General features: G+C 61.3%; 4 protein-coding genes across 7 annotated transcripts in view; 2 read left to right on the top strand and 2 right to left on the bottom strand.

The window, feature by feature from the left end:
- SYNGR2 (synaptogyrin 2) overlaps positions 1 to 2446 on the top strand; it is a 3614-nt gene extending 1168 nt beyond the window's left edge. Inside the window, exons 2-4 of the mRNA XM_026084136.1 lie at positions 4 to 376; positions 728 to 867; positions 1059 to 2446. Coding sequence (XP_025939921.1) covers positions 4 to 376; positions 728 to 867; positions 1059 to 1256 — 711 coding nt within the window. The 3' untranslated portion in view covers positions 1257 to 2446. The remainder of the gene's footprint in view (positions 1 to 3; positions 377 to 727; positions 868 to 1058) is intronic.
- Positions 2447 to 2810: 364 nt separating this feature from the next.
- Positions 2811 to 6135, bottom strand: TK1 (thymidine kinase 1). Its single transcript, XM_026084154.1, has 7 exons — positions 6042 to 6135; positions 5515 to 5546; positions 5329 to 5442; positions 5155 to 5248; positions 4740 to 4829; positions 4542 to 4661; positions 2811 to 4416 (listed from the first exon to the last, which is right to left on the bottom strand). Exons 1-7 carry the CDS (start codon positions 6105 to 6107, stop codon positions 4228 to 4230), a joined length of 705 nt encoding a protein of 234 aa, XP_025939939.1. The 5' UTR covers positions 6108 to 6135; the 3' UTR covers positions 2811 to 4227.
- Positions 6136 to 6536: 401 nt separating this feature from the next.
- On the top strand, positions 6537 to 10712 carry AFMID (arylformamidase). 2 transcript variants are annotated; one of them, XM_026084153.1, is made up of 11 exons: positions 6537 to 6623; positions 6874 to 6964; positions 7163 to 7267; positions 7348 to 7396; positions 7611 to 7696; positions 7769 to 7841; positions 8246 to 8343; positions 8934 to 9012; positions 9335 to 9470; positions 9966 to 10070; positions 10299 to 10712. In XM_026084153.1, the coding sequence occupies exons 1-11, from the start codon at positions 6594 to 6596 to the stop codon at positions 10326 to 10328; spliced, it is 882 nt and encodes a 293-aa protein (XP_025939938.1). In that variant the 5' UTR covers positions 6537 to 6593; the 3' UTR covers positions 10329 to 10712. The 2 variants fall into 2 exon arrangements, with proteins under 2 accessions (XP_025939938.1, XP_025939937.1); XM_026084152.1 differs by having other exon boundaries at positions 9865 to 10070.
- Positions 10713 to 11373: 661 nt separating this feature from the next.
- LOC112974777 (probable low-specificity L-threonine aldolase 2) lies at positions 11374 to 15802 on the bottom strand. Of its 3 annotated transcripts, none has more exons than XM_026084113.1 (7): positions 15689 to 15802; positions 15350 to 15433; positions 14341 to 14429; positions 13714 to 13899; positions 13378 to 13515; positions 13014 to 13206; positions 11374 to 12488 (listed from the first exon to the last, which is right to left on the bottom strand). In XM_026084113.1, the coding sequence occupies exons 1-7, from the start codon at positions 15753 to 15755 to the stop codon at positions 12151 to 12153; spliced, it is 1095 nt and encodes a 364-aa protein (XP_025939898.1). In that variant the 5' UTR covers positions 15756 to 15802; the 3' UTR covers positions 11374 to 12150. The 3 variants fall into 3 exon arrangements, with proteins under 3 accessions (XP_025939898.1, XP_025939899.1, XP_025939900.1); XM_026084114.1 differs by having other exon boundaries at positions 11374 to 12443; XM_026084115.1 differs by lacking the exon at positions 14341 to 14429 and having other exon boundaries at positions 15689 to 15760.
- Positions 15803 to 15847: the final 45 nt, after the last annotated feature.

Here is a 15847-nt window from a genome sequence, read left to right as displayed (position 1 = left end):
CAGGGCGGCTCCAGCCCGCGGCTGCCGCCTGGTCACGGGGCTCCCGGCTGGGCTCCGCCTGGGCCTGCGGCAGCCCCGGAAAGGGGCCCGCGGCTGCAGTGCCGCCCCGCCGCGACGCCCCGTCCCGGGCCCCCGCAGGTCTTCTCCCTCATCGTGTTCTGCTGCCTCATCGGGGAGGGCTACACCAACACGTCCGCCTCGCCTGAGCTCTTCTGCATCTTCAACCGCAACGAGGACGCCTGCCGCTACGGCATCGGCATCGGCGTCCTCGCCTTCCTGGCCTGCCTCTTCTTCTTCATGGTGGACGTCTACTTCCCCCAGATCAGCAACGCCACCGACCGCAAGTACCTGGTCCTGGCGGACCTCGGCTTCTCAGGTACTGCAGCAGGTGGCCCCGGGGCAGGGCCGGGCCGGGCCGGCGCGCAGGCTCTGCTGGCCTGGCAGACAATGGCTGCCCTGTCCCGCTCCCTGGGTGACGTGGCTGTGGTGCCTGGTGAAGGGAGCTGCTGCGATCTCCTGGCACGGCGCCCGCGAGCCACGTGCTGCTGGGCACCGAGCAACGTCCTGCCTGGTGAGAGTCGTCCCAGTGGCCGTGGGAGGCTGATGTGAGCAGGAGCCGGCCTGCTGGGCTGCGCCGGCGATGCTGGGCCGTCCTGTGACGGGTGGGGGACCTGCCTGGGGCCAGCAACAAGCGGACCCTGCCCCTCACGTGTGCTTYCTCCCCCAGGGCTCTGGACGTTCCTGTGGTTCATTGGCTTCTGTTTCTTGACCAACCAGTGGGCCGGGACACTGGCCACGGATGTGCATGTTGGGGCTGACTCTGCCCGAGCTGCCATCACCTTCAGCTTCTTCTCCATCTTCTCGTGGGTGAGCTGTGCTCCTGTGGAGTATGGGCGCTTGGCCCTGCCCTGCTCGGGAGGGGATGTGTAAGGGCTCTGCAGGCCTTACAGCCCGGGACAGGCCCTGTCACTGTGACTGCGTGTGGCCCCAGTGTCCTGGGGGCTGGTGGTGGCCTCTGCCTTGGTGCCTAGTGCTGATGGCCCCTCTCCTTTCTGTAGGGACTCCTGATCGCCTTTGCTTACAAGAGGTACAAGATGGGGGTAGAGGACTTTGCTCACAACTACGTTGACCCCACCCCAGAGGTCTCARCTCCCTACTCCAGTTACCCAAATGTGAGCCACGACAGCTATCAGCAGCCACCCTTCACCCATACTGCGGACACCTCGGAGGGTTACCAGCCACCGCCAGTGTACTGAGCTCCGTGCCAGGCAGTCCAGCAGGGACAGCTGTACAAGTGCAATTTTCTTTCACGGGGTGGGAAGGGAGGGACCTGTAACTTGAATGGGGAAGGTGGGGGGCAGGAGGGTGGTGGCTGCTTTGTGTGAAGGCCACTAGGCTTTGGTGCTGGCGTATAGGAGASGCTGCCTGGTCCTTGTGGAGCTGTAAGCTTTCCAGCTGGGAATGGGAGTGTAATGTGTAGTGGTGATATGTGAGAGCTGAGTGCAGACCTGCTGCATGCGGCGAACTCTCCCTGGGAGGATACTGTGCGCAGACTCCCATGCTGCTCTGCCTTCCTTCCTGGCCCCGGAGAGGCTGAGCTCCTTTCCTTTCTGTTGTGCCTCTGGGGAAGCAGTTGTGGGAGGAAGCAGTGGTGTGTGGTTTTCAGCCCTCCCAGGCCCGGCCCCTGGTTCTGGCTTTGACTGTGCTATTGTGACTGCTGCCCTGACCTGTCCTAACACTGTTGCCTTTGCCAGCCCTGCTGGCTTTGATTCCCTAAAGTGCCACCTTTCACTTCTTCAGTGTCTTAATCCCCAGCACAGCTGGACAGTGCAGTCCAGCTCCTGCCTGCCTTTGAGCTCTTGTGCCTTCCTCCTTTCCCTCAGCTGCTGCTGGGTGAGCTTGATGCCAAAGCCTTGTGTATATAAACTTCTTTGTGCCATGCCTCCCCCCAAAGCCTGCACTAGGACTGCTGGTGCTCACATGAAAGGGTTTGGGATCTCTGGAAGCAGCGAGCTCTGGGCTCTCTTACAGCAGGGCCATGGCCCCGGTCTTGTCCGCAGCTCCAGCTGCTGAGGAAGGTCCTCGTGGAGCACCTCCACTGCTGCCTCAGTCTGCAGCAGTGCCTCCTTCCTCACTTGCCTTCCACTAGACATGGTGTGTCCAGAGAAGCCAGGCTGTAGTCCCGTGCACTGCATGCTGCTCTGTGAGCCAAGCTCTGCTCAGCAGCTCATTCTCTCCACAGGCTTTGAGAGCTTTGAGTTGTGCCTCTCTGCATTTGGGCTCTGCAGCCTGGCTTGTCTCAGGTTGTATTTTTCTGCTGCACCTGTTCTGCAGCTGCTCCTGGCAGCAATGTGAGGTATGTGAACTGTAGCTGCTGGGGCTGACATTCAAGTATTCCTTTGTTTGTCACTGTAGAGATGGAATAAACTTTTTCACTTAGCCACCATGGACCTTTCTTCACTGAGGAAGCAAAGCTGGGTTCCTCTYCTCTCTCCCCCCCCCGAGCGATGGGGCAGGAGTTTCCAGGAAGGGAAGCTGTGCAGAGYACTGCTCTGATCAGCTCTGCTGCTCCACAAACAGCACACTCATGCTAGTGCCTATTTTTAGCAAGTGTTCCCTACTGCTCCTTATGGATACTGTTTAGTAAAGGACTTGCGTAGCCAGCTCACAAACAACACCCATGTGACCAGCCTTCTAGCACATGCTGCTGCTTGTATGAAAGATTGGCCTGCGCTGTTTGCACAGCCCATTAAATGAGAGCAAACCTTTGTCAGAGCAGTCTGATATAGAACACACAGAGGCAATTTCATTATTTATTAACCTAAAACRGTAGCAGTACTGCCTTCCCCCAGTCCCCAAGGGAAAAGCCTAGGCCCTGGCAGTGAAGTGCTTGTGAATACTACAGCTGTAACGACTTCAAGTAATGCAGGTGTAGGCAGTTTTTTTTCAGGCAGCTCTTGTAACATTCTAGACAGGTGCACCTGCCCAGCTAGAGTATTTAGGTGAACAAAATACTAGTGACAGCACAATATTTGAGCATGGAGATTTGACCAAAGCATCCTGAACAGAACCAGGAACGATTGTATGGAGCCTGTGGACTCTGACCTACAGGAAAAGCACTTTTGCAAGGAATAAAAGACTTCTAGAAGCTAAGTGAAGCAAAAGGGAAGAGGATGTTTCAGCCAAGGTATAGTAGAGGAAGCAGCAGGCAGAAAATTCTTTGAAGGCTCAGGAGGGAGCAAAAGACATGACTATAATCAAGAACCATCCACTCAAAGCAAACACCCTTTTCCAAATAGCTGGATTTTCATAGTAACTGTAGCCTAGTCTTATACAGGTCAAGTCCTGAGCCTCCAAGCCCTTCACAGGTAGCTAAGTGTTGTGAAGTGGCAGCACCAGGCTTGGACTTGAGCAAAAAACCATGATGTTGGAGAGGTGACTTCCTGAAGTGAAGTCTTGCTCTTCCAACAGGAGTCTGTCTTCATAGGTAGGCTACTACTAGATGCAGAGGCATTTCTAAGTTCAAGCCTAAAGAGAGTTTAAACTCGGGCTGTCAAGTTGAGCCTTCTCTTTCCCCCATTCTGTTTTAATAAAAACTTACAGCAAGTGAGTGTAATGGCAAGCTGACGGGCCATGCACAATTGTTAAGAGGCTGCTGTGAGTAAGGCCAGGGCACTGATACATATTTCGGTTGAAAAGTTGTGCCATGGCTCTATGTAAAGGAAAGGGGTATCTCCTCAAACTATGTTAAAGAGGAAGTGGGTTTCAGATACTAAATTACTGTACATTGTCTTAGGGAACCTGGACTTTAGCAACAGTACACAAGAGATTAAGAAACAGTCCTGTTCACATGCAAGTACAGGGACTTCTACCAGTCAGTGGCCAATCTGAACACATGCAGAAGTCTAGGAGAACAGACTAGAAGTATTGCAAACTATTAATGCTCTGCAGCCTGGCTTGGTGTGATGGAGTTTTCCAGTACCTGCTTGTGTGGCTCCATCAGTAATTGCACCTGTCTCTTTTCAGTGTTCTGAGAAAGGGACTTGCTTTTAGTCAGGCTCCTGTTTCAGCTCCCCCCAGCATTAGGTCCAGTCGATCATCCTCTTTCTTGGCACTTGGTGCAGAGAAGCAGCAGCTTGGTTTGGCAGGTAGAGCTGAGACACTTTTGCTAAAAGCAGGGGAAGACAGACCTGAAGTCTGGAAGTCGAAGCCTTTAGTTTCCCCCACTCATTTTGTTCCTGTGTTGGAGTCCAGCAGACAAGAAGCAAAGATCTTCCGGGAGGCAGCCATGTCCAACTGCTTTGCTCCCATGGGCATGTTCTCCTTGTTTTCTGACCCAGGTTGGTGAGGCCTCTTCCGGAAGTAGCAGGCACGGCAGACAGAATGATACTTGTCTGCTCCTCCAATCACTTCAACCTGGCAAGAAAGATTGGGAGAGTGACCCTGCAGAGCTCAGTTCACCTAAGGAGGTCCCTTCTCCTAGAGGAGCAGGGCCAGCAAGATGAAGCTATTGAATTGCTTTGTGTTCTGGGGGAACTCACCTCCCTCTCTGCTCCCAGCCTTTTTGTATAGGAGGCTTCTCGGTAACACTCCATGCACACAGCATTTAGCTTCACCACACTCTCTGCCAGTGGGACCAGGTTCAGGATGCTTCCAAAAGCCTGTGCCAAGATGGGGACAGTTCTGTTGGTTGGACTCTACGAGCTTCTTAATACAGCAGCTAAAAGAAAGTATTTTACCTTTCTCTGGAAGGTCCCATCAAGAGCAGCAACAATGACAGTCTTCCCAGCATTGGCCATCATCTCACAGAACTCCACGATGTCTGGGAACTAGAATAGATACGGAAATAATAGCTTCAGCGGGGATAAGGAACAGCACGTAACTGAGGATCCAGCAGTGTATGCCCAGGCAGCCCAGGGTACCAGAGAATTAGAACAACGTAGCCTGCCCAGGAGATGGACTCCAGCCCCACTGTCCTCAGCTCACAGGGACTAAGGGAAGGGTTTGACCTCAGGAACACAGTCCAGCAGGACCAAGCTGTTCCAGAGATATTCCCCCCGCCCAGGAAGATTCAGACCTTTTTCTGCAGGGGGGTGCTATGAAGAGATTGCACCCTGCAGAGCACCCGAGGACCTGCCCTGGCCCTGCACTTACAAACTGGCCCTCGTCAATGCCGATGACTGCCGAGCTCAGTGCCTCCTGGTACACGTCCTTGAGGAGACAGGCAGGGAGCGCCTCCATGGTATTCCTGCGGAGGACAGAAGGTGAGCCAGGCAGGCTGGCTGCCCAGGCCCACAGGAGCTGGTTCTTCCTGCCCAGGGGACTCACCTGTCATGCGTGGAGACTCCGGAGGTGCAGTAGCGTGTGTCCTTGGCATACTTCACCAGCAGGCACTGGTACTGAGCGAGCTGGAACCGCCGTACTCGCCGCATGAGCTCCGTGCTGCAAAAGACTGCTGTCAGTGGGCCCTGGGCTCCTGCCGGTTCCCTGCCCTCCCATCCGACCTGGCCCTACCTCTTTCCAGAGAACATGGGTCCGAAGATCACCTGTGGGCAGAACCACGAGGGTCAGCGTGTGAGAGCACAGGCCTGGCACAGGCACCGCTGCCATCCCGTCGGGTCCTGGCCCGGCAATCGCCCTGCACAGTCCCGGTATCCTGCCTGGTACTGACCCCACCCTGTAGCCCCTGATATCCCACCCGGTCCCGGCCCTGCCTCACCAGCGCCCCTGCAGCCCCGGTATCCTAGCCGGTACCAGCCCAGCCCCGGTATCACCTCCGCAGCCCCGGCATCCCGCCTGGCACCGCTCCCACGCAGCCCGGCCCAGCCTGAGCCCCGTCCCCACGCCCTAAGCATCCCGCCCGGCACCAGCACCGGTATCAGCCCCGGCCCAGCCCAACCGAGCCTGGTACCAGCCCGGCCCCGCCAGCCCCCCTCGGCCCGGTATCGCCTCACGCAGCCCCCCCGCCAGCACCGGCCCGGCCCCGCCAGTCCCCCTCGGCCCGGTATCGCCCCCCACCGGCGCGGCCGCGGGCGGCGCACCTGGATCTGCCCGCGCGGGCGGCTGGGCGAGCCGGGGTGGACGCCGGGCACCGTCAGGCAGTTCATGGCTCCGCCGCGCTGCCGGGCCAGTGCCGCGCGCGCGCCCCTCCGCCAGGCCGCCGCGCGCCCGCCAATCCGCGGAGCCGCCGCTCTCTCGCGCCGGGCGCCCGCCAATCAGCGGAGGCGCCTCTGCCCCGCCCCACCGCGCCCGCCAATCAGCGGAGAGGCGGGAAAATTCTTATTTCACTCCGCAGGCCGAGCTCCGCGGCCGGCTCGGAGCCCGTCGCCTTCCCGGCGTACTTCGCGCGTCCGCCCTGCGCGACGGAGACTACCTTGCGTCATCGCCCTGCGGGCGTCCCCTGGCGGCGCGGCCCCGGGGCCGCCGCCCGGCCCCCCTGGCGGGTCGCCCGGCCCCGGTGCCCCCGACACCGCCCCGCGCGACGGCCCCTGCCCCGGTGCCCTCGGCCCGGCCCCCCGGGCGGCCAATGGGAGCGGGGCCGCCGGGGGCGCTGACCGGGGCCGCCACGGGGCCGAGCGGGAGCGAGCCAAAGCATGGGGAGGTGGCAGGACATGTCCGGGGAGGTACGGCAGCCGGGGAGGGGGGATCTACGGCGGCCGGGGGGGGGTACGGCAGCCGGAGAGGGGGGAATCTACGGTGGCCGGGGAGTGGGTACAGCGCCCGTGAGGAGCGGGCGGGGTTTGCCCCAGCTGAGCTGGGCCCGGCCTGTCCCGCGGGGCCGCGGCCTTGTCCGGCACCAGGTGCTCCGGGCTGCCGCAGGGCAGAGCCCCCCGCCCCGTGGCGTGGCGGCCCTCAGTGCCCGTGTGCCCGCAGGAGCTGGAGGAGCAGTACTCCCCCAGCCRCTGGTCCCCCCGCCTCGACCGGGACGCCGTGGTCGAGGCCCACGTGGAGGCGGTGACGGCAGGTGAGGAGCGGGAGCTGCCCCGCTGAGGGGGGGCCTCCCCCCTGCCAGGCGACGCCGCGGCGGCCCTTGGGTGACGTTGGTGGCTCTCGTCCGAGCCGCGAAGCCCCTGGACCCCGCGGACAAAGTGTGGGGCAGTGCCTGGCCGTGCGCGCGCAGAGCTGGCTGTACGTGTGCTGACCCTCCCCACATCCCCCGCAGGAACCCAGATGGCCCGGGCCGCCACGCAGACCCTGCTGCATGTCCCCTATGGGGACGGCGATGGGGAGAAGCTTGACGTTTATTTGCCCACGGACCCTTCTGGAAGTAGGTGATGGGCAGGGTGGCAGCGGGGAGGGGTGGGCAGGGGCTGCGCCTGCCTCCTAACCCTGTGCTGTGCCTTGTAGCTTTCCCAGTCCTTGTCTACATCCACGGTGGATACTGGCAGTGCTTAAGGTGAGGCAGACCTTTTGTGGGGGGAACCCTTGGGAGGGGAATTACCTGGCCTGCCTTTACCATCCCCCTTCTCAGGAGAGCAGCATTAAGCCTAGAATTGCCCTGGGTATTCTGGATCTGATCAAAGCTGTGGGRCCTGGCCAGGCCCGCTCCAGCCAGCCCCAGGAGAATGCCTGCCCCGCCGTGTGTGGCTAACCTGCATTTCCTCCTCCAGTAAGGATGTCTCGGGTTTCGCAGCCCCCGCGCTGGTGTCACAGGGCATCGCGGTAGTGGCCGTGGGTTACAACATAGCTCCCAAAGGTAGGTGGTTTCCAGGGCCAGCTGTGACTCCTTTGCAGACCCAGGGCCCTGCTGACTGTGCTTTCTGCCTAGGCCACATGGATGAAATGGTGGCCCAGGTGCGGCGCAGCCTCGCTTTCCTGGTGCAGCAGTACTCCTGGATCAGGTGGGCAGTGCACAGCTCTGCAGCGTGCCTGGTTCCCCCCCGCCCCCTGCRTCAGCAGCCTCCATGGCCACTGCCTGGCCTTCAAGGCAAACTGTACCTGTGTCATTCCCTGGGGTGGTTTAGCGTATGGAGGCATCTGTGGCAGCCACAGGGTGGAGTGAACAAGCCCTGAGGTATCATAAAGGTGTTAGTGCCTGGGACTGAGTACTGCACCAGGCCTGCGTCTGTGCCCCTTCCCTGTTGGGCAAGGGATCAGCTGATGGACTGGAAGGTGGGTCTGAGCTGTTGTGTTTGGGCTGCAGCCCTTGGGAGTCTTCTGCCTCCTCCACTCTGAACAGGACGTCCCCAGGCAGGATGTGCTGCACTGTCCCTTCCTACACTCGCTCATGGCTCCTTCTCTCTAGCGGTGTTTACCTGTGTGGACATTCAGCGGGGGCTCACTTGGCAGCCATGGTGTTGTCAACAGACTGGGCAGAGTATGGAGTGACACCTGATATCAAAGGTAGTGCCTGGCCTCGCAGAGACCCCACTGCTCCCCTGTGCTCTGGAAAGCTGGTGCTCGGGGCTAGGATGCTGTGCTGGGGCATCTCYTCCTTTCCTGATCCAGCTGTGTGGCTCTGGGCTGCTGAGACACGAGGGCAGCAGGGCAGTGGGGCACTGCTCCATCAGTGCCTTCTCTGCAGCAAAGCTGTGCCTGGCCATGTGCATGCCCACTGGCAAGAGGGGTCTGTGGAGAGTGACTCATCTTGTACAGGGGGCTGAAGGAGAACTGGTGAATTGCTCCTCAAATGTGGCAGTCTTTCTGCTGACTGTTCAGGGTGCCAAAGCTGGCCGGTTCTGCAGTGTGTAAAGCTGTGTGAGATGACTTGCCTCAGCTGACTGCAGCCCACAGGTGCTGGGAATACAAGAATCTGGGCTCCTAGGACCAGGTGCTCCTGGGGGTGTAAGTGTCCTGAGCCCCTCAGGCAGCTCAGCAGCGCCACCAAGGGCTGAGGCCTCCCTCTGCACCTTGGGAGACGTGGGTCGTGGGCGCGGAGAGGAGCGTTCCCGCAGGCAGGGCCTGCTCACACCCGCCAGTGTCTCTGCCTCCAGGAGCTGTTCTGGTGAGTGGCGTGTATGACCTGGAGCCCATTCTGCACATCTACGTGAACGATGCGCTTAACATGAGCCGGTGAGTCCAGACGCTCTAGTGACAGCGACGGGGAAAGGGCACGGGCAGCTGGCATGCAGGCGTGCCTTTGGCCAGCCCAGCCTGCGGCAAACACCAGCCTGCCCTGCACCCTGCTCTGCCTGCATCTGCACAGCCTGCCTGCACAGAATGCGCCATGCACAGCGTGCCTGCGGCCTCCGTTCCTGACCCGGGCACAGGCCCTGCAGCCTCTGTCTTACTCATGCACACAGCCAGGGACATGGGAGCGCTCTGCACATGAGCACCCTCCTCTCAACAGGCTTGAGAGGCATGCTGGCTGTCACTGTGGTGTCTCCTTCCCCAGGGAGGTCGCCCAGAGGAACAGCCCCATGCTGTGTGTCACCGGAGCGGTGCCTGCGGCTGGGGCCTGCGAAGTGCTTGTGGCYGTGGCGCAGCACGACTCCCCGGAGTTCCGCCGGCAGTCCCGGGAGTACTGCCAGGTGAGCTCCGGCAGCGCCTCTGCCTCCCCGCGCCCGGCTCTATGGGGGCAGCCGCACAAACCTGTCCTGCTCTGACCTGCCTTCATCCCGCAGGCCTCTCAGCTGTACCAGATAAGCTGGCTGTGGCTTTGAGAGCTCTGGGCTGGCAACCCAGAGCAGCGAAGGGGAGAGAGCTGGGCTAGCTACAGAGCAGTGACTCTCCCTGCCTGTGGCGTGCAGCTGCCTTCTCTGTGGATGAACAAGTACAGGCTCCCACTTTGGGAAGGAGTCCTGCTTGCTGCCGGGCCCAGCTCTGCTGAGGCTAAACTGGGATGAAGAGCTCAAATGTCATAACAGAGTAGTATTTCTCCTGCTCTGGTGATGGCTGTTGTCTGAAGTGGGTGTCTCTGCTCAGGGAGAGCAGCTGCTCTTGTTGYGTGCTGCCTGGGGCCTAGCACGCAGGAGGGGAGGCAACCTGCTCGGTGTCCCCTCCTGCCAGTGCTGGTCTCTTTGCAGGCTCTGCGTTCGGCTGGCTGGACCGTCTCGCTCTTGGACCTTGCTGGTGTGGATCACTTTGACATCATTGAGAGGTTATCACAGGACAGCTATATCCTGACTGAGGTAAGGGGAGGAGCTCCAGTGCAGCCCCCATCTTTTGCTGTCTTGACCACGAGGCCAGAAGGAGGGCAGTGGTGGTGTGTGCTTCCCCTGCGCAGTGGGGTGGGTGTGGAGTTGCTGCTTTGGGTCTGGTCATCATCTGTCGAGGGCTTGGAGAGAGGGGTGGTTCCCCCCTGGATGTGGAGGAGCAGGGGCCAGGCACCATTCACAGGGTTTGGTTCCTCATTCCAGGTGATTCTGAACATGATTTCAAGAGCTTGATTGCATGTTGGGAGCAAAGATGAGATGTACCCTGCTCGTGGCCCCATTCCAGCCTGCTGGGTCTCCTCCTGCAGCACAGGGTGTGATTGCCGTCTCTGAATACCTCTGTCTGTGCTGCCTGGGACAGATGTGCCTCTTCCACTCCTCCCAGTCTACAGCCAGGTGGGGGGCTTCTTGGAGCAGGAAGGCCCCAGTTATTACCAGTACCTATGCTGGCATTTGTTTTCTGGGGTGTTCCTGTGCTTTGGGAGTGTTGTCTGTTCTTGCAGCAGGGCTGGCAGGCCTGCTGTGGGTCTGTCTGGAAGACTGGATGATGAAGTTTGTTCCCTCAGCTTCCTTTAAATTGCTTATTGCAAATGTAAAAATAAATAGGAATAACTGCTACTTGAGTATAAATCTTCCTGGGGATACAGTGTTGTGCTAAGCCATCGAGTACAGACTTAAACTGATGCATAAATCATCTCCTCTCCCACCTTGGAGCTCGGGTCCCCTGCAGCTGGGCTCTCCTGGGGCTGGCAGCAGTGAACACGCCATGCTCTGAGAAGGGCCCAGCTCTGCACACAGACAYAGTACAGGGAATCTCCGGCCCAGAAGTGACGGGCTCGGCAGCGCAGCTATGGAAGCCCAGAGACCAGCCTGAGGCTGCTGGAGGGAGGCTGTTGGACTGGGGTAACACACGCCACTGGGATGAGGGGTGATGGGAGAGCGTGTTCAGGAGCTGCGGGAGGGCTAGTCAGCCAGCTCGAGGGCTGGCCTGGAAGGGGGCCAAGCAAAGCCTGGGTGCATGAGGGGAACAGGCTTTGGGGGCAGCYAGGCCCCTCTGGAGAGGCTTGTCTGTGGCCAGGCTGGGCTCGTGCACCTGTGGGAGTCCCAGTGAGATACCAGTTTCGGCGCTGCTCTGCAGTGGCCCTGGTCCTGTGGCTGAGGCACTTGTATGCCCTCAGGGACACTTGTCCCTTAACAGGGACTGCTGGGCCRCAATGCTGTCCCTGCTGCATCGTCAGGGGAGGAGCACCCTTGGGACACAAYGTCCTGCACAGCTGCAGCACTGCCACAACTTTTTATTTAGATCTCAATTGCCCTGTTACAACAGCAAGAGCTGAGCTGAGAGCGCTGGGCTGCAGAGACCACTTCCTGCCCTGCCGTTCTTGCGTAGCACAACCCAAAAGCCCCCGATTCGGACTGTTTTCTCTCTTTTGCTTTGTGATATGTGCTGCTGCTGCCCCACACTGCATGGCTGTGAGCGGCTGTGCCCTGAGCATCCCTCACGATCTTTCTTCCTGCTGCAGCTTGTATACACATGTCCAGTGCGCATGTGTCTAAGTGTGTGACCTTGGGAGTGGGGGGTGTCTGGGCCTGCTTTTGGGCAGTGTCTCCAGTGACTGGGTTACAGGAACAGCATAGAGCTGTGTGGGCTGAGGACTAGAGGATGCTCTGAGCATGTGTTTGCTGGGCTGACTAGTGAGGTGGGGAAGCTGCCTTGGAGTGGTCTGGTGGTGTGAGACGTGGTCTGCACTCTGTCCCTCAAGGCACAGCTGCAAATCGGCTCCCTCCCACAGAGGTGCAGAGCTCCCCTCTGGGAGGGGGCGAGCTGTGGTCTTGGCAGGGTTGGGCTCTCACACTCTTCTGCAGGTAGGAGTGGTTATTGTGCTGCAGCCTGTCAGGGACATGCCTGGAGCATGTTCTGGCTGCTCCCAGACCCTTTGCTGCTGGCTGCCAGGAGGATGGGGATGGGACAGTTGCCCCAGCCTGCAAACTTGCCTGCCGAGCAGAGTCATCTGCACGGCTGCGGCCAGGAAGATGCATGTTCCCACATCTCAGCTCAGTCCCCCCCTGTGCTCCAAGGACTAGTGCCCAGTCCTAGGGCCAGCTTCTCCTGGCACTTCCTGGCCACAAAGTCCAGCTTGTTCTTTGCGAGCTCAGTGTCATGGGCGGAGATGTTCCAGTGCCAGACTGCACGCAGAGAGCGTGCTGACCAGGGGAAGAGCAGCACGCTGACAGCATGGCCCGTCTCGGCCACCTCCTCCTCGCTCACTGCCTGCATGCGCTCGCACAGCTCCGTGGGAGATGGCCAGTCCCCCTTCACTCCCACCAGCACGATGTTCGTCTCCACAGCTGTGAGGTTGACAGAGCAGAGGGGCGAGTTCAGCTCCTGGACGCCTGGGGGAGGCATGGTCCGTTAGGCTGTGGGTCTGGCCCCAGGAGAGGAGGCTGCAGTGTTGCACAGGYACTACCCCAGCTCTTGGGCTAACAGAGAGCCTTTTGCCCTTCTCTGTTGAGCAGCACCAGGGTTATTGTGGGCACCATGCAGGGGAAAGGCATTGCATCGTCCCTGGATGTCATCCAGCCAGGCAGGAAGCCCAGATGGATTCTCATCTGGCTGGAGATCCAGCACTACAGCTAGGGAACGTGCTGTTATCCCCAGCAATCAAGATCAACATCAGCCCTCTGGGGCAGAACCGTACTGGAAGGTGTGGTGTGAGCCCAGCCCTGGGCTGGGAGAAGGGCTAGGGCTGGGCCCACTGCAGAGCAGAGCTGCCTGGGGTGCGGAGGAGTCCTGCTCCCTGGGTRTCTGGCTAACAGGCAGGGCAGGACCCAGCTCTGTGGCAGTATGTGGAAACCTGTGTAGTGGAGTTCTGCAGAGGGCACCCGTATGTCCCAGGGCACCGAGGGGCCCTGAGATACCTTGAGCAAAGCGGCGGGCGTTGTCGTGGTCTCTGCGCAGCGTTGTCTCTGCGTGCTCCAGCCCGAGGCGGGCAGCAGCTGCCAGCACGCCTGCCTGTCGCATCCCCCCTCCCAGCAGCTTCCGCACACGCCAGGCCTCGGCCACGAACTCTCTGCGTCCAGCAAGCACCGCTCCAGCCGGGGCGCCCAGGCCCTGCAGACCCAAGAAAGAGGTGATCCTGAGCTGCCTGCATCCCTCCYGGGGATCCTCCCCTGTCCCAGCCGGCAAGCTGGGCGCGTGCCCCCATGCGCCATGCCCCTGCACAAAGGCAGGCCCCAGCTTGTGCCGTTTCCATCTTGCCCAGGGCGCCCCGTGTGAATACACCTTGGAGAAGCACAGGGACACAGAGTCACAGTGCTGGGTGATTTGTGCTGGCTCCACGCCCTGGGCCACCGCCGCGTTCATCAGTCGTGCTCCGTCCATGTGTACCTGCAGCCCGTAGCGGTCAGCAAGCAGGCGGACCTGGGAAGAGGCAAAGGAGCAGCTGGGCTGGTAGGAAGTGCTGGACAGACAGAGCCTGGAGGAGCTGCCAGCACCAGCGTGAGCTGCGCTCTGAGCTGCTCGGCAAGGGCTCATGCRTCCTGCTGCGCTGTCCTGCAGAGTCCGTCCTGCCTGCACCAGGGCAGGGCTGGCCAACAGCCGCTGGGAYGCGGGTCCTACCTGCTGGAGGTAGGCGAGGGGCAGTGCGCGGCCCCCCGCGGAGCTGTGAGTGTTCTCCAGGCAGATGAGCTCGGGGCGGGGGTGGTAGCGGCTACCGTGGGCCTCGCGGATGGTCAGCTCCAGCTGGTCCAGGTCGAAGGTGCCGTCTGGCAGGTCTGGCAGCGCCTGGAAATGGACCCCAGCAACCTGTGCCCAGAGAGCAGAGCTGATGAGGGACGACGGCAGTGCGTGGGGGCCCAGCCCCTCTCCCCCTCATACCCCCGCTCTTCCCCTGCCCCGTTCTGAGCACGATCAGATCCCACTTCTGCCCCGGGCTGTGGCTTGGTGCTCTCTGGGGGATCCAGCTGCTCCCTTGTGCACCAGAAAGGGAGCTTCCCCCCAGCCCAGTCCCCCGTAGCCAGAGGAGGGCAGCAGCAAGCTGCGATCCCGTCCCTCCTGTCCCTCGTGCCCAGCCTGCGCCTGCCCACGGGCTCAGGGCCTGGGGCAGCGCAGGGGCAGCCCAGAGCTGGGTTCTCCTCCCTAGGGCCCGGGTCGGGGGTGTGGGCACCCTGTGCCTTACTGCCCCCCAAGGAGGAGGTTTGGGGCACTGGATGGAGACCAGTGAGCCAGGCAGCGCCCAGCACCTACCTGAGCGACCCCGCCGTGCTCGTAGACGTGCAGGTGGGCCTCCCTCCCCAGGAGCAGCTGGGCCCCTCGGCGCTGGCAGTGGCACATCACTGGGACAGGGGGGGAGCAGTGAGGCTGGGGCGCTGTGGGGCACGTGGGGGCAGCACTGCGAGCGCGGAGCGGGGCCGCGTGGGGAGAGCAGGCAGGGACTCAGCTGGGGGGAGACCCACATGCTGCGTGAGCTCGGGCAGTTTGTGGGGCCCCACTGCACGAAGGCTGAGCACGCAGCACGTAAAGACATGTGCCAYGTCCGTCCTCCACTGCAGTGTCTCTCCACGGCAGGGCTGGCTCCTGCGTGATGCAGGGACGTCAGCTCTGTCCCCTGAAGAGCGCTGGAGCTGGTCCCAGCTGGACCAGGTCTCCATTTCACAGCGGCCTGCCAACGGTGGCTGGAGCTAGGGGAGGTAACAGGCAGGAGCGCGGTGACGCAGAGGGCACTGTCTCTCCTCCCTGCCTCGTGCGCGCACATGGCCAGAGCTGGAGCTGAGCCCACCCTCCCATGCAGTGCGGACCCTTGCTCACTGCAGAGGGCACAAAAGTGACCTGGGTAAAGGTCGACGGAGCAATTCTGCTCGAGGCTGAGCACGGGACTCCCTCCTATCCAAGGGGAGGCACTTGTTCAGCAGCAGCATGAAGCAGGAGACCAGCTCCTGGGTCTGCACATGGTGCTGCACGTGCCCAGGAAGGGGCAAGGAAATGCACCTGGGTCTGAAAAGAGAGGACCGAGCTGCCTGTTTCTGACAGCTTTCCCCTGCAGCCATCTGGGCATGAAAAACCTGCAGCTTTCTGAGCAGAAGTGGGGCTTTTACTCAGCATCCTGGAGAGGAGCAGGGAGCAAGGGGTTTCCCTTGCCCTCGGTACCCTCCAGGCTGGGGCGTAATCTGGCCCCTCTAAGGGTGCGACTGGGCCGCTCCTGGGTTGCTGGGGCAGGAGAGCCGGGCAGGGGCTGCGCCGAGCCCTGGGCACTCACCCGCAATGAGGTTGGCCATGGTGGCTGTTGGCACAAACAGAGCATCCTCTGTCCCCATGATCCTTGCAGCCAGGTGCTGAAGCTCTGCAGGGAGGAAAGGCGCAGGGGAAGCCACCTGGCTAGGACGGACTTCAGGCGGCCCTTGAGGGGGGACGGACAGACGGACGGCGAGGAGCCGCAGGGATGTGCACGGTGGGCTCCAGCCCGCCCCAGGCCCCGCACGCCGGCCCCCTCCCCGCCCCGGCGCAAGGCTGCTCGGGGCTCTCCGTGCCCGGTGCCCGGCGGCGGGACGGCGCCGGGGCAAGCGAGGGGCCCCGCGAAGGGTCCCGCCGCGCTCACCGTTGACCGTGGGGTCCTCGCCGTAGTCGTCGTCCCCCACGGCGGCGCGGGCCATGGCCCGCCTCATCCCCGCGCTGGGCCGGCTCACCGTGTCGCTGCGCAGGTCCAGCACGCGCAGCGGGGCCGGACCGGTGCCGGTGCCGGTGCCGGTGCCGGTGC

Source organism: Apteryx rowi, unplaced genomic scaffold (genome assembly GCF_003343035.1).
Source record: "Apteryx rowi isolate R43461 unplaced genomic scaffold, aptRow1 scaffold_626, whole genome shotgun sequence".
NCBI lineage: Eukaryota > Metazoa > Chordata > Aves > Apterygiformes > Apterygidae > Apteryx > Apteryx rowi.
Note: the sequence above shows the minus strand (reverse complement) of the source record. Positions and strands in the feature narration are given on the sequence as shown.